Source organism: Castanea sativa, chromosome 5, assembly GCF_040712315.1.
Source record: "Castanea sativa cultivar Marrone di Chiusa Pesio chromosome 5, ASM4071231v1".
Lineage (NCBI taxonomy): Eukaryota > Viridiplantae > Streptophyta > Magnoliopsida > Fagales > Fagaceae > Castanea > Castanea sativa.
The window spans coordinates 62,118,554-62,134,581 of record NC_134017.1 but is presented as its reverse complement, the minus strand read 5'-3'; the positions used below and the strand labels follow the sequence as shown (position 1 = coordinate 62,134,581).

At 34.7% G+C, this 16,028-nt stretch overlaps 1 protein-coding gene across 1 annotated transcript; it reads right to left on the bottom strand.

Moving 5' to 3' along the window:
• Positions 1-2,321: 2,321 nt before the first annotated feature.
• On the bottom strand, positions 2,322-12,891 carry LOC142637381 (uncharacterized). Its single transcript, XM_075811663.1, has 12 exons — positions 12,193-12,891; positions 10,780-10,964; positions 10,418-10,498; positions 10,292-10,333; positions 10,141-10,185; positions 8,156-8,242; positions 7,623-7,749; positions 7,436-7,516; positions 5,541-5,666; positions 4,557-4,621; positions 4,077-4,182; positions 2,322-2,728 (listed from the first exon to the last, which is right to left on the bottom strand). Exons 1-12 carry the CDS (start codon positions 12,833-12,835, stop codon positions 2,628-2,630), a joined length of 1,689 nt encoding a protein of 562 aa, XP_075667778.1. The 5' UTR covers positions 12,836-12,891; the 3' UTR covers positions 2,322-2,627.
• Between the last annotated feature and the right edge of the window lie 3,137 nt (positions 12,892-16,028).

Below are 16,028 nucleotides of genomic sequence, written 5' to 3'. Positions count from 1 at the left end.
CAAACCATAAATGAACACATGCATTTTTGTGCAATGGTGATGAGTCTATGATCAATGTAAATGAGCATGTGAAATACACTACTCTAAACACCTTTTTTTTTTAGTTTCAACTTATAGGATCCGTTCCTGATAATAACTCTTGATGTGGGATGAAAACACTCAAACCACCCAAACCGTCCGTGGACGGTCATCACCTCGGCAGCCGTCCAGAAGTTATCCTCAGGACGAGGGTAACGAACAAGGACGTCCAGAGGGTGATAGCGAAGCTACATCCCTTGTCCGTGGGGTGCGCACAGCTTACCCTGAGAGGACTCGTCCACATGAAGATCCATGGACTAGGATTTTACACTTGGAATCAGCAGGTGCACTCGACGAAGGAAATTCAGGACGAGGGTACCACACTTGGGAGAATCTCCGAATATAATGTGACAATCCCTTATCCCACGCATAACGGTCATGTATCCGTTGTGAAATAGAAATGTAACTCCTGGACGGTTATGGCAGTTACGTTTGAGCCTCGAATCCAGGAGAGGTTCCCATTTCGATAACCGTCTATAAAGGCACTATATAAAGACTGATTCAGACAAGGCAAAGGTATGTTCAGTTTTTACTCAAGAAAGTTGGAACTCAGATTACTTAGAGGGAAAAACTAACTTTACCATCGGAGGATTTTTGGCCGGTAGCCCCGGTCGCCTTTGATACGCTTTTCGTTCTTTTTCAGGCCGTAGAAGGAACCAGTAGTCCTTTCAAGTCCGAAGCATCCAACCTACTGATTTTCTTGGCATCATCAACTCTTATTATCAAACCAAGATACCAATCGGATTTTGGTATAGGGGCGAGGATCCTAGATTTCTTATTTAACCATAAAAAATTTTACCAATTAAGTTAATTGAAACTCACATATCAATTGTAACTTTAAGTTTTATTAAAACTAAACATTATAATAGATTATGAAACAAATAAAGAAACTCCTTTTAAATATCTTGGAATTTTGATGTTGAGTTTTAACTTTTAATCGAAAGAGTAATTAATAATGAGTCATATGGTAAAATTACGTCGGTGAAATTGTGTTTGCAACGAGCATCCCAAATGATAACTTTTAAATGTCAACATGTTGCATGAATAGTCTTTTTAGGAGGAGCCAGGTGTAGATCCGTCTTAAGTTCCTAACCATAGGTTCAAGAATATACCATTTACTCTAATGTTAGGGTAGCTAAAATAGATGCTATTTGGTCCAAAGTAGAGTAAGGTGTTAGACACCAAGTACCCCACCTGATCATTTAGGTCATCCTTCATTAATGTTCCTAGGCCATATTCAATCAATGATCCCACTAAGTTAGTTCCATAAGCTAAACATGCACAAGATTTAAAAGGGATTGTCTTAAAAATGTCTTTCTCAAAGTTCCTCTAGAAAAGGAATCTCCATTCATATGCATACACTCACATCATGCAAAGTATCATTCAATTAAGCAGGAAGATCTTAGGGTTTATATAGAATTAAGATCAAATATTCTAAGACCACACTCTTTTCCACATCAATTGCCACAACTATCATATATGGTCAACTGTGAGTGGTGAAATAAAAGTTGTGGGTTAATTTAAAAGTGACAGGTAATCAATTACAGTTTATCATGTAGGATAATTGTAGAAAATGATGTGGTAAATGTTGTGATTTTAGAATAACTCACAATTAATATTTCATTTATACGATCTCAAATGATGGTGCATATGCAAGTTTTCAATATGCATCCACATAAATAAAGTATGTGTATGCACCTGTTATGCATCCGTATACACCTTTATGCATGCATATTACCAATTTAAAGGTGAATTTAGTGTCACATAATTTAAAATATCAAGTGGCAGGCATCGGATACACTATTAAATACAAGAAATAAGCATGAAATGGACTTTTGTTTCTAGTGAAATAAAAAGAGGATCACATTTTGCTGATGATGGTTTGGGTTGGGTCGCCAATGATGATATGGAATGCGAACCATCACCTTCCTCTGTTTTTTAATTATGAGGCTTCGATATACAAATTATTCTTCACCATTCACAACCGTAATTACAAATTTTCAAATGCGACCAAAAATCCCAAGACCCATCAAAGTGAAATTATTCACAAATAAATCAACTTACTATAACAACAAATAAATAAATAAACAAAAATCAACTTACTATTATTGATCAAGTTTTTGTTAATCTATGAATTCTAGTGCAAATATTGTGAAGTCAAACGTGACATCTCTCTTTCTCCAAGTCACCATTGCAATTACAACACAATAAGCGTGAGCTGAAAGGGCAATTTCTTTGAAAAATAAGTTAAATCCAAGATTTTGGCTTCTAAAATCATGAATTGAATTATGTTTTTGAAGTACCACAACTTTCAGACTAGTTTCACAAACACAGGTTTTTTATTTTTTATTTTCTAAAAACACAAATTTTAACCAAATGACTCTAATAATTCCCACAATTCAATCTCATCAAGCCATTGCCCACATTTGGGCTTTAAACAACTGAACTAATTTACATATGTTATCTGCTTCACCATCTGTTAAAATAGATAAAGGATTAAATAAACAAAATGTCTAAGAACATAAATTGTGTTTGATCCGCGGCCCAAGCTAGCCTTTTGATATCACACCAAACTCTTCTAAAAGGCGTTCAATAGTCTTCCTTGATGTAACCTTGTCAACCTCAAATACTTTCATGTCATCTCGAAGACCTGAACAAGCAGCATAAGACAATGTTTTATTTGGAAATGCAAAGTGTCATTGGCAACTAGGCTAGTGAGACTTGTCTTTGTAAGCTGTCTCACCAATTTTTGGCATTGAGGAATTGGGTGCAAAATATTACAATGGATATTAATATTATTATGCTACAAAACTTAGCATGTCATTTAGGTAGATTGCCTTTTGGATTGTCATGTCAATCCCCAAAATCGAGGACTTCATGTTGCTCTTTATTAAAAAGGGAATAAGAAATACTAACAATTGATAGGGCAAGAAACTTGCTCTAGCTGAGAATTTTCAGGCATGCCCAAACCAGGATATAAACTTAAATCAGCTTGAACATGTTGTTCATTATAGTGTCATTTGGGGATAGACTAGTACAAACCTAAAACTCCATCATTCCTTTACTTTGGCGATGATTGCCCCACTAAGTCTTATTTGAGGATAATAATCCTATCTAATCTCAATGTGCCTCATGTCATTTCATAATCATTATTTAGGAATTAGAGCTGAGAATTTAAAAAGCATAAATTAGTTTCAGTTTATAAGAAACAGTTTATCATGTCATGGTAATTGGGATACATAAGCTGTGTATAAACAGAATCTCAGACTGTGTAAGTGGAAAGCTTATCATAGGGAGAAAGTGGATTTTCAGATTGCTATTAGTGATATGAATACTGGCTTTTCATATTAAGGCCTTACAATAGGCGCTTTTGTGCTGCTGTGTTACAAGCCAAGCTTGTCCAGGGCCCTTGTGCTTGCATATGGTCGTTTGAGTTGAATCCTGTTTAGGCATTAATGACAATTGTGTACTTGGTCTTTAGAGGAGGAGCTAGAGGTATTAAAGTAGACTTTATGGACACCTCCTGGAAATAGTTCACTGCTCTGGGGTTGGTGAAACCAAGATCATGGTTAGAATCAAGAGATGAAACTAAGTTGTGTGAAGCAGCTTCCTTAAGACAAAAGTAAAATTACAGTTGAAAAAGGGATTTTATGCTTGCTTGCACATAATGGCGTTTCCTCCTACTATGGTAGAATTTGGCTTACAATGGTCTGTACATGGGGGTGCCTACTGCCTAGTCAGTCTAAATTTTATTTGGCCAGTGATCTAGTATAAGTGTGTGTTTAAAACTTTCCCCCTGGCTTCTGCCTTCTTTATGCATTCCATCTGGCTTATGGCTTTATAATACTAATACATGCAGCCATTTTCCACATGAATTCAGTATGCAATTATACTATTTTGTCACTTTAATATGCAGTTATTCTGAAGAAAGATTTACTTGATTACAAGTGAACAATTAACTTTATTCCATGAGATGTATAACTTCCCACATAAGTTACCTGGTTTATGGAGAACTTTGAGTGGAAGTTGGGAGGCATTTGAGTTGAAGAAGAAAATTAGGTTCTTCATAAGCTCCGCAGATTCAGCAGAGACCAGGATCTCTCTCTAAATTACACCAGAGATTTACATGTGATGTTAGTATTTCCATGATCATTTAGTGGAAGCTACACAAACCATTAGACCATTAACGTTAAACTGTAAAAGTAGTTGTTGCAGGTATGCAGAATGAGGGACCCAAATTAGACCATGGCCAGGATTATCACCGTATCAAAATAAAACTATGTTCACTAAAATTACATTTTTGGTGGCAGGAAAGTGGGCTCTAACTTAAATATATACTGCACTATATGTTTTTCAAAACTGCATCCTAAGCCTAAAATCTGCAGGGATCACTCAAGCCCATATTAAAAGTAAACCAAATTCCAGAAACCATAACAATAAGAGAGAAAAACAAAGTAGAAAACAAGAATTTCTCCAACCTTGAAGTTCTTCTGAGAATCATAATATCCAGAAACAATCATGAGTAGCCGTAGTTTCTCCAACCCTATAATTTAGAGGACGAAAGATCAGTCATAAATGTTATTTCTAAAACTAGATTCCAAATATTCTTTCAGCCAGAAGTGGAGATGCATATAACATGATTGAAAAATAAATAAATAAAACCTTAAGCACACCTCAGTAAAATATGATATGATTTATAGTCATGACTAAACTTCTACAATCAATTGAAGGCTTGCAAATCATGAATACGGACCATCTCTATGTCAGAGATTATTCACAGGTCATGATGAAGGCAGATGTGCAGGGAGAAAGTAAAAAAGCAGAGAGCATGCTAGTGTGAGCACATGAATGCTTTAAAAAAAAAAATGTTATTATAGAGTGATCTTTATGAATTCTATATAGAAAATTAATCTTTACATTATTTTCAAGGATCACGTTAATTTTTCTCAGTTGAGAATGCTAGGTTGATGAGCAGCAAACACATGAAAATGTATATAGAATACCAATAAAACTATAGAGGAAACCCCACTAAGTGAATAAGAAAAGCTCAGTAAAGCACTTAAATAAGTTTCTTGAAACAAAAGAAAGGCTTTTCTGCCAAGAACTTTGTAGCTCAAATAGTAGCCACCTCCTAATGTTTCCAACAGAGACATCCAGGGTTCAAATCCCCCCACCCCCAACTATTGAATTATAAAAACAAAAAACAAAAGAGAGGCTTTTCACTTAACAGTTACCATGCAGAAAACTGAGACAAATATAAAAATGGTGATTTTTTTATCGGCGAGTTACACTCATACCCAGTGGGTCTTAAACCCATGATTTTGGCCTTCATCCCATTATTATGGGAGGAGGAAGTGCCATTTGAGCTCTAGTTCACTAGCATTAATAACAGTGATTTTATCACAATATGATTGATTGCTTTTTTAATGATACGTCTACTGAACATGTAATCAACTACTCACTCTGGAAATTTTTGATTCCTTGAGATGAAGCATCTTCATGAGCAAGAAGTTGTGCAATTGAAATTCCAATAGAACTCATTCCAACATGTAAAGCCATCAATCTTGACCCAGCAGCATCTGGCTTTCCTGAAATAACCATTTCCATGTCAATCAAATGCAATTGAAGAGCAGAATACCCCATATATCTTGGATAAATAAGATTTCATGAAAATACATCATATATGTATCCAGTTATAATCAAGATCCAAGGTGAAGTACATTACAAGTAAAAGTGAAGTATTTGTATGACAAATCTGCATTTGTTTTAGAAGAGATGAACATTTTTACGTTGTGTCAAGATCTTGTAAATATTTTTGGGATTGAATTGTACACGCAAAAACACACAAACAATTGAGAATATCAAGATACATGCATGAAGAAACACAAAAATCATGCATGCAATTGACAACAAATTATACTTATTAAAAGAAGTGACCACATTTTGGAATTCCAAGCTAATGTGTACCGACTATATTACGTTTTATATGTTGATGATAGTAAGACATATCTTAAGATGTATAAATTTTTATCTTAACACCACCTCCAACATCTAGGTTCAAATGAATTTTTTTTTTTAATTAAAATAGAGACAAACGGGCTCGGCAAGTAGAGTCCAAAAACAAACAAACAATCAAACAAGACACCTTGATAAAGCATCCAACCTAAAAGTCCAAGCTATCAAGTGGAGTGGTTCGATAAATATATAAATCCTTAACCAAATTTAAAATGATAATTTACTTATCCCAAAAGACTGACATCTGATAGGAATGGGACAATTTAATCATTTAGCACTGACTCTATAAGTTAGCATCTTGGGTGTGAAGGAACAACATTGGCAATGTTGGTACAATGTATTTGTTTGAGTCTAGTTCTCCTTGAGGGTCCTCTAATCAATGGAGTATTCTTGCTTCCTAAAATAGTATTGGTGCGGACATGAGGACAAGCCTCCAATTATACGCACATATGGGCGGAAAAGCAAACAGAAGACAGCCCAACCTGTGGCCTTATGGATGGAGCCTGCTAGTAATTGGACTTGAACATTAAGCAAGCCCGAGCATTTAATAATTAGGGTTTCTTTATACATTTTGCTGTTTGCTATCTAAGCACTTTTTCTGATTATTGTAAGACAGTTTTGAGAATTATAATAAATGTATGTTTCTTTTACATTGGCGTCGACTCCAGTTTTGCTTGGTGTTGACTCCAAGCAACCCTTAGGTGTTGACTCTATGGTTTATCCTTTGTTTTTTTGCTGTTTAAATTTCCCATTGAAATTGTGTGGTTGTTCTATGTCAAATATCCACCGTACTATTTAAAGGAAGATAAACATATTTAAATAACGTTGAACACCATAATTTTTTTCTGCTCTATAACCCTTATGGTCACTTAATCTTAGAAAAAATACAGCTCTAATGGTCTAACACTTCAACCCAAATAGTTTCTTGATACTCCTGATTTTAAAGCTTCATAATTTTATATTATTTACCTTATATAGGTAAAATTATAGTACATACTTCATTTTAGACCTTAATTACTTATTCTAAAAGTAAAGGTTTTCTTGCTGGTGCTATCTAAATATTTACTTATAAGCTAATGTATTAAAAGATTGATATTATTGGCGTAATAAATCTCCAATACATTTAAACCAAACTGTTTTAGTGATAGAGCTCACATCACTTCTAACTTTTCCTAAATTAGTTTGTAGTTTATCTTCCTAGTAACTGGTAAATAGGTTTGATACTTTGATGTCACCTTAAGGGTCACCTTTAAATATGTAAAACTACATATTATATTAAATAACTTTAAAATAACTGAGTTGAAATTGGAAAGAAAAATAAAGGGTTAGCACAAGTCCAGACCTAATCTTCTCCACTTTTTGAAATCCTTGTGTAGAATGTCGACTATTTTGAGATCAGACACATCATGCATTTTGTATTTCACTGCAAATGATATGATACATTACATATCTTTGATAAGCCCTAGAAGATGAAAGGAAAAAAAAAACCAGAATAGTTTATACAAATCAGTAGAGCACAATAAACATACATATCTGGTAGAGACCATTGGATCCAAAGCGACCAGCACCATTGATCAATAGTGTGGCCATATACTTATCTTTTGAGGTACAGTGTGGATTAGTTAGGTTTCCTGTTTCAATGAAAATGCCAGCTAACTACAAGCAAAGAGGAAAACCAGAAAACTATCAAATCTAAGGCAATGGAAGACATAGTTAGCTCCAAGCTACCATTTCTCTAGTTAGCCAACTGGGTAAGTAGAAAATAAAAATAAAATCAAAGCAATTGATAAGGGAAAATACTGCTTAAAGTACACATATACAATTAACTGAGAGAGTTAATTATGTGCATTAAAAATCTCTGGGTAGGGTTTTGTAAGGTGCTGCATAAGAACAAAGTCTATGTCACAAGGAGAGTCAAGGGAAGACCAAACATGGGTACTTGCTACAGGAGTACCTAACTGAAATAATATATATCAAGCGTGTATATTTAGCAAGTATGGTATGAAGAATACTGAGAACAAAAGAATATTTTCAAATATCAAATCTAAATGACACCAAGTACCAAAAGTCTGCTGAATCCTTGCCCAGCCAAAATCTCAGGTGAAGCCAGAGCAAACCTCTCAGCAATAAGTGTACAGCATGAACAATCCTGTACATAAATAAATGGAATGGCACCAGATAGAGTCATAGTGAGAACAAGAGGGTTAGGTTATAATAAAGTATAAAAAAATGTTACTATATGAATGATAACAAGCATGTATACATCCATACATATATGCATTTATGTGTAAAACGTCCTTGGTTCAATATTCCTGATTTATTATGTGTAAGTATCAATACAAAAGTTTGTCTGCATGAATTTGTATGTCAAAGGAAGAAATCCTTTGGAAAGAGAAGAGCATCAAAAAGATTTCCAATACATAAAATCTACACACTCAAACTCGTTTACGTTGTCCTTAAATTTAAATTAGGAAATAAGTACAATGAAAAAGAGTTGTAATTCTTCCCCTTGAACTACTTTGCGTGGCTCCACTGTTATCTACTCCAATTTTCTATCCTATATAGAAGTAATATATTCTCACTTTCAGAATTGAACTCCCTATGCTTCTCTTTCAATGAATTGCTAACAATGAGGATTGCGAAAGGCCACTGGTTTTCCAAATGAAGCAAATGTTTCAAGACAAGGTTTTAGTTCAATTTGAAATTGTAAATGCACCAAATGAAGCCTTAAGAGTTGAGGGTTCATCTGGGAACAGGCATGGCCTTATATATATATATATATATATATATATAGACACAGTTAAGAAAGAGTTTAGGAATGTAGACAACAAATTGTATGGTTCTAACAATTTCCCTAATTCCCTTTTTTTCAAGTGCTGTTGGATGGTTCAAAGTCATTAAAAAAGTTTAAAACATTTTAAATATATATAACCATTCATCCTATTAACCTCAAGTTACTAGGAAGGCTTTATGTTAGGCTACAACTTACTAGTAATTCCACTAATTGGAACCCACCAAAAGTTTTGTATATATATATATATGCTGCTTGTTAGGGTTCATAGATGTGGTAGCTTCTTAAAGATGACAAGGTTATGATATGTTCAAAGATAATGAGTTGATGATCCTTTTATTATATCTTTTAAATTGTGCCAGATTTTTAAGTGAAACTTGTTTCATTGAAAAGTAGACATATCAGGCTACAAAGTAGAAACAAAGTTGACCCGATTTGTATTTGAAAAAAGTGAGTTATGGCCTTTTGAAGTTGAAACAACTGTACTGTTTTCCCATTCAAAACCACAAAAGTTTTAAACCCAAATTTTTTGGTAGAAACCCTCCAGAGAGTTATTTAGACCACAAAAGTTCTAGGTTAGTGCGGACGAGTTTGTTTGTAGAGGAGATTTCAAGAAGAATCCCAGAGTTTTGGAGTCATTGCGGTGGGAGGCAAATGAGTTGTTAGCTAAGGTAACAAGTTGAGTTTAATCCATAAATGTTTAGTGAGTATAGACTAATTGTAGCTATTTCTTCTATAGTAGAAATTTCCTGTGGGGTTGGTTACTCTTAGAGTGATTTTTTTTTTTAAAGAGTTCTTCAAAAACTTTCCACTTTGTTACCAAAACCCATGCATCAATTTTTCTGCTTTATTTGTCTTTTGATTGTGGTGACTATTACTATGGTTGTGCTTCTATTAAATTATTAACTCTTGAGTATAAGCAACAATGATGCAGTTAATTGTTTAATCACTCTGAGTATAAGCAAAAATCAGTAAGTTATTTAGAACAGTGGAGTCAATGCAATATTTTTCAGTGCTTATCATCCGTTATACCCAAAAATGGATAAGGTTTTCAATTATGCTGAGGAGATAACCCATAAATCATGAGATTTGACTATATTTAGCTTATGAGAATGAGTAGAACAATTATAACAACAAAGGACCATCCCTGAAAATAACATATCAGGGTCTCTCATTGGTGACATGAATAACTTCTAATTGCAAATAAATAATTAATGACCAAACACAGAGAGCTCATTCTAAAAACACTATCATACCTCTCCTATAGTATAAGTCTCAACCCAAGGATATGCAGACTCACCCTGCAAAAGAAAGAGAGATTCAATGAAGGCATATTCTCATTCTGAAGATGTTTGGAAGTATCAAGCTAAAGTAGAAAGTCAACCACACTGAAGCAACTAATTACACCTTTCTGCAACAGAAGATTTCAACTACTGCCTCCTTTAATGCCTGTTTCAAGAATACACAAAAAATTCCATCATATCTCATGGTTCAGAGTAAAAGTATAGCTAAAATTTTCTAATAAAACATTACCTCTTGTTTAGTCGGAAGCTTGTGGCTATTTAGTAGAACCAGGTTAAGACTCCCAAATAGGTCATAATATGACAGGTCAATCTGCTCAATATTTCAACATTCAAGAATAACAAAAACTCAGACTAGATTTGAAAACAATAAGGTCAGGACCTTTTTTTTTACTATATATATGTTTGATTTACCATGGTATAACAATATATGATTTATCTTATTCAATAATAGTAAAAAAAAAAAATGGAAGCAGATAGATATAATATATATATATACACACATACACACACACATTATTCCACAATTAAACATGTAACATGAGTTACTCATGCAATACCATAATAAATAAGGATTTAATATAAACAACACACCTCATCTATAAAAATTAAGGATGATTGATCAATTAGACAAGATGCAATCAACCATTTGATTTCAGCATGACAACTTAGGTCTGCCCTCTTCATGTTGATGACAGGCACAGTGCACAACTGGTCGTTCTGGTATGTTTCGTTCAAGTAGAAGGCGTACATGATGGTTGAAGCAACTAATCCAACATCTGTATATAACCAGATTATGTTAAGTTGGACAAACAATTCTAAATGTTTGACTAGAACAATCTATTCATAAGGACCTTTATCACATATATTCTTAATGTCTCTGTTTTCTTCCTTTTCATGATCTTTTCTTTATAAAGTAATAGGATCCATATTGATTGTACTTGTCTGACTTCAATATATGGAATCAAGAACCTTAAATTGCCTTGTGGCAGAGAAATCTAAGTTGAGTATTATACTTGGTTGCTAATCTCAGATACAAAAGAAATGCATAATAAACTATAGTTTTTGTATTTATGTAGTAAAATTGCATAATAAAATTTATAATTATTCTCCAATGAATTTACTTGGTTTTGTGTAAAGCTGAAGATTTATTTGTATATAAATTAATGACAATCATGGAATTCCATACAAAAGTTACAAAGATTAGCTCAAAACTATTAGAACACAATATGCAGCATGTAATACTATTTTATAAATGTTATCAGAATATTCAGAGCACGTATGGGATGAGCTGTAAAGTGGCAGTTTTTTGATAGGTAAATATAATTCATGCATTCATCTGGGATTTAACCTGTGAACTCAGCCTTTGCTTTAGGCAGGAAGAGATCACATTTGATCCAAAATCGGCAAGAAGGTTAGTGGCAGTCTATTTGTCTGGCCAAATTATTTGTTCCAAAGAAATTTATCATCCCAAAGGTTTAAACTGTAATTGAAGTCTTGAGTATGTCTCAGCCCTTCTTAATTGTGAACTTTAAGAAGTTATACAGTTTTGCAAAATTTGCAAAGGACAGAATATTGCTTTAGAAGTGAGGAGAAACAAATATTATACCAGAGTAGAATTTAAAATTTCAACCAAATTTGTGTAATGCTAGGCAATAGGCGTATCAACAAGATCTGATTATCCAAACCATATGATTGATTCAATTGCACTTATCTGTTGGCCAGATGTTTCTTCAAGAAGGTAACCAAATATTGGGCTTTAACCTTATGAAATGTCCTAGCAAGTATCATTAAAATTCTGAAGCTTCAATATGTATAACTTAACACATACAGTAATGCATGATCACAAACCCTATGCTGAAGAATAGTCACACACATACTCAAAATTGAATCAAAAAGTAAAATTTCAGTTTCATAAAAACATAATTTTTTAAAATAGAAAATAAGGGGGTTAAGCATCAGAAGATGCCATAACAAGGGGATATAATAGTTGACAAGAGGGCTTACCGGAGATATCTTGCCCTATCACAGCGTGCAAGAATTTTGCCGGGACACCAGCTTTGACATCATCCTTTCTGTCTCTCAAATAATTATTTAGCCTATTAATGCTTTCACATGATTCAACAATTTCCATTTCTGGTGAGAATCCATTATAACATGTTGCTGCAGACTGAGGAAGTGGAATATTTGATAGGTTTTGTTTCCTTTTCCATGCTGTATGATTTTTCAAATGCCAGCCTTGCCCGATCATGTGAAGTATTGTATTTATCATTTTCTTCAAAGGTCGTAAGACTAGGCCATACACTGCATCATTTTGAGAGCTCAGGTCTAAGTTTAAATCCGATGTACTACTTGGGAATGCAAATGATTTTGACAGGACAATCTTGGACCATCTCCCAGATGAAGGCTGCTCATCAAAAGGTTCAAAAATAATATCTGAGATCAAATCTTCCAGTGGTGATTCCATGACTTCTTCAGATATTTTTGAAACAATTTTCGTGTTTCTCATGTCACCAATATCAGATGTGGATCGAGAAATGTTCTGGCTATCAAAAATTCCTTGAAAGTCAAAATCAAAAGGTTCGAGAATATTATTATGTGAGGCTGAATCTTCAAATGGTGAGGGTGGGCCCATGACCTTTCCAGACATATTTGAATGGAGTTTTCTGTCACCAATATCTGAGGTGGACCGAGAAAGGTTCTGGCTGCCAATTCTTCCATGAAGTGGAAAGTCAAAGATAGGAGCCAGATCATTGCCTTTTAACAGACCATTGAAGTACGGACTCTCTCGAGTACGGCTGTATGGTTTCTGAAAATCAAAAGAAAACTAGACTAACTGACGGGGAAAATAACATAAAATAAGTCACTAGTACTATCACTTATGATTCTATTGAATGTGATGAGAAACATGCAGCCAAAAAATTAACCAATAATAAGAATATTATTTTTCTTGTTAAAGTAGATGCTAATATTTGCAATTAAGATAGGAGGTGACAAAAATTTGAGGCTTAACTAGGTCCAAAGAGGAAATGGCATGAAGCTATCACAGCCTTCCCTCTGTATCCCAAAAGAGGAGCAACAAGAAGTTAAAGTTGTAAATAGGGAAAAGCAAGGTGTCAACCATTCCAACTGACATCACCATTCTTCCAAACTCTACACTTAATTAATGCACTGCTATTACTTACTTCCAAACTTTAGCGCAAATGCAATGAAAGTAGGGACAAGGAGGATGGAGATGGGACTGACAATATAGGCACCAACACAAGGAGGAAAGGATAAAAATAAATATATGAATCATGCAAAACGATGATGACAGAAATCAAAGGATTATTTGCATTCCCAAGTACCAAAGGAGAGAAGAAGCGCATATAATGTAAGTCATGGTGCATTTGAACACCAATATTCTTAAAAATTTTAATAAGGGAAAGCTGAGGTTTATTTATTTATTTATTTTTGATAGGTAATCAGAGAACTAATATCAATGAGAAAAAAATGAATAGTACAAGATGTTCATGATGATGAATAGTACAAGATGTTCATGATGATGAACAGTAAGAAAGAAAAGAAAAGGAAAAAAAAAAAAGCAAAACCAAATAGAGGGGACTCAGAAAGATAATCTAAGGGAAAACATAAACTCAGAAAGAGACGAAGAATCAGTAAAACCCCAACAACGAGACCACTCAAAAAGGCTACGCTGGCATAAAACCTTTAACTCATCCAACGTCTTCTCCATGTTCTCAAAGAAGCGACGATTCCATTCCAACCAAACAATCCACATTAAACACCCTGGAATCAAATTCCAAATATTCAAGTTATGCTTCCCAAGCCACTGATGCCAACAAGATAACAACCTCGCCACCGATCCTGGCATAACCCAATGAATACCAAAAGCTTGAAGCATAAGAGTCCATAAGATATGTGAAACAGGACAATGAAGAAGAAGATGGTCTACTGACTCCCCAACAACACATACAACACCGATTTACCAAAGGGCAACCCCTAATCATGAGATTATCCAACGTGAGAATCCGAACGTGAGCAGTTGTCCACAAAGAAGAAAGTCACTCGCTTAGAAATCTTTGGTTTCCAGAAACCCTTCCAAGGAAACAAAAAATTAGGAGAACCCTGAATTGCTTGGTGATAAGAGCGGGTGTCAAACTTACCATCACCTTTGAGCCGCCAACAAAGAGTATCCCTCCTATCCCCCCGAGGAATACGAGGTTGGATAAAATGAAGAAGAGAAAAAGAAGCAGCTATCATCCAAATAATAAAAGCAAAAAAAACAGTTTGTTTTATTGCTCAAAACTTGTAGGAAAGAATAATTTAATTTTTTAAAATTATTCTTTCCTATATGTTTTGAGCAATAAAAAAAACCCTTTTTTTTGCTTTTATTTTTTGTTGATAAGTAAAAATGATATATATTCAAGAACACTACCTTATGCAGAAAAACATAAGGCAGAGAGAAAATTACAGAGAGAAAAGATGAAGAAAGAAAAAGGAAAAAAAAAGATACTAATTACAAAGGAGAGTGCTAAGGAACATAGGGATAGAGTCACTAGAGGTGAGTCCCCAACAGAGAGCCACTGAAAGAGGCCAAAAGTTGATCATCCGTATTTTCCATATCCTCAAACGTCCTCCAATTTTGCTCCCTCCAAATGCACCACATTAAGCACAAAGGAATTAAATTCCAAATACTAGACGAATGCTTTCCAAGCCAATTTCACCACCCAAAGAGAGTATCCGCAACCATTCTTAGCAAGACCCAAGAAATTCCAAAAGATCTAAACACCAAACTCCACAATCTATAAGTCTTACCACAATGAAGTAGCAGATGATCCACCGTCTCCCCATTACAACGGCACATAATGCACTAGTCAACAAAAACCATCCCTCTCCTCCTCAAATTACCACCTGTAAGGATCTTATCCTATACAACAGTCCACACAAAGAATGAGACATGTCGAGGAGCCTTAACCTTTCACACACCTTTCCAGGGAAAAATAATGGGCAAAGGTCTACTTAACTTATTATAAAACGATCGAATATCAAAATCCCCATTCTTTGTCAACTTCCATCACATGCGATCTCCATTCTCAGTGGGAGGTAGATTTGAACCCAAGGTGTATAGAAAATCATCCACACCACCTGTTTCCCAATCATTTGATCTTTGAATAAAATGAACATCCCAACTTCTCCGTTCCTCTATCCCCTTCCTCTATCTCCAGTTGAAAAAATTTGGACTCAATAAAAAAATTGCGTACACCACCCATAATAACTTACTCACTGAGGTTTATAATAGCAATCACCTATTAAAAATGGAGAAGCTATTAGGCTTTGGATTTGTTGGCATTGGGTCATGTGCTTGGGCTTAATAGGTGGGCAGCCAGTATCAGAAAAACCAAAGCTCTAGCATTTAGTGCAAAAGGCCATTTAAGTAAATTTTTCTACAAAGAAAAAGTGCTGAGATAGTGTGGCCTCCCTCATAGCCAACCACCCAAAGTGAGGAAACCCTATGGGCAGTTTGGAGGAAGGGGGAGTAAAGGGGAGTAAAGTAGAGTTGACTAGAAATTAGGCTAGTCTCCTCTCTCCCCATAGTACTCTCCCTCCGTTCTAGGGATTTGGTCTATGACCATAGTAAGCACTCATATTCCGTGTTTCCTACGTACTGAATTCTTTCAAAGTCTGTAAGGGTCATGTTCATTGTTGGAACTAGTGGAAAGACTCTGTGGTTTGACATCCTTCTGTTGAACGTGAGTGGATCTAAAGGCTTTTATCAAAACCTAGAGGCAAGTGTTCATATCTAACCATTGTTACTTATAGTAATTATTATTCTTGTGTCACAG

What these genes read in the sequence shown, in the direction of transcription:
- LOC142637381 (XM_075811663.1), bottom strand. Translation starts at nt 12,835, where the DNA reads ATGTCTGGAAAGGTCATGGGCCCACCCTCACCATTTGAAGATTCAGCC. An exon ending in AGCTTCCGACTAAACAAGAG is followed by an intron (nt 10,334 to 10,417) that starts GTAATGTTTTAT and finishes TTCTTGAAACAG; the next exon opens with GCATTAAAGGAGGCAGTAGT. An exon ending in AAGGATTCAGCAGACTTTTG is followed by an intron (nt 7,750 to 8,155) that starts GTACTTGGTGTC and finishes CTTTGCTTGTAG; the next exon opens with TTAGCTGGCATTTTCATTGA.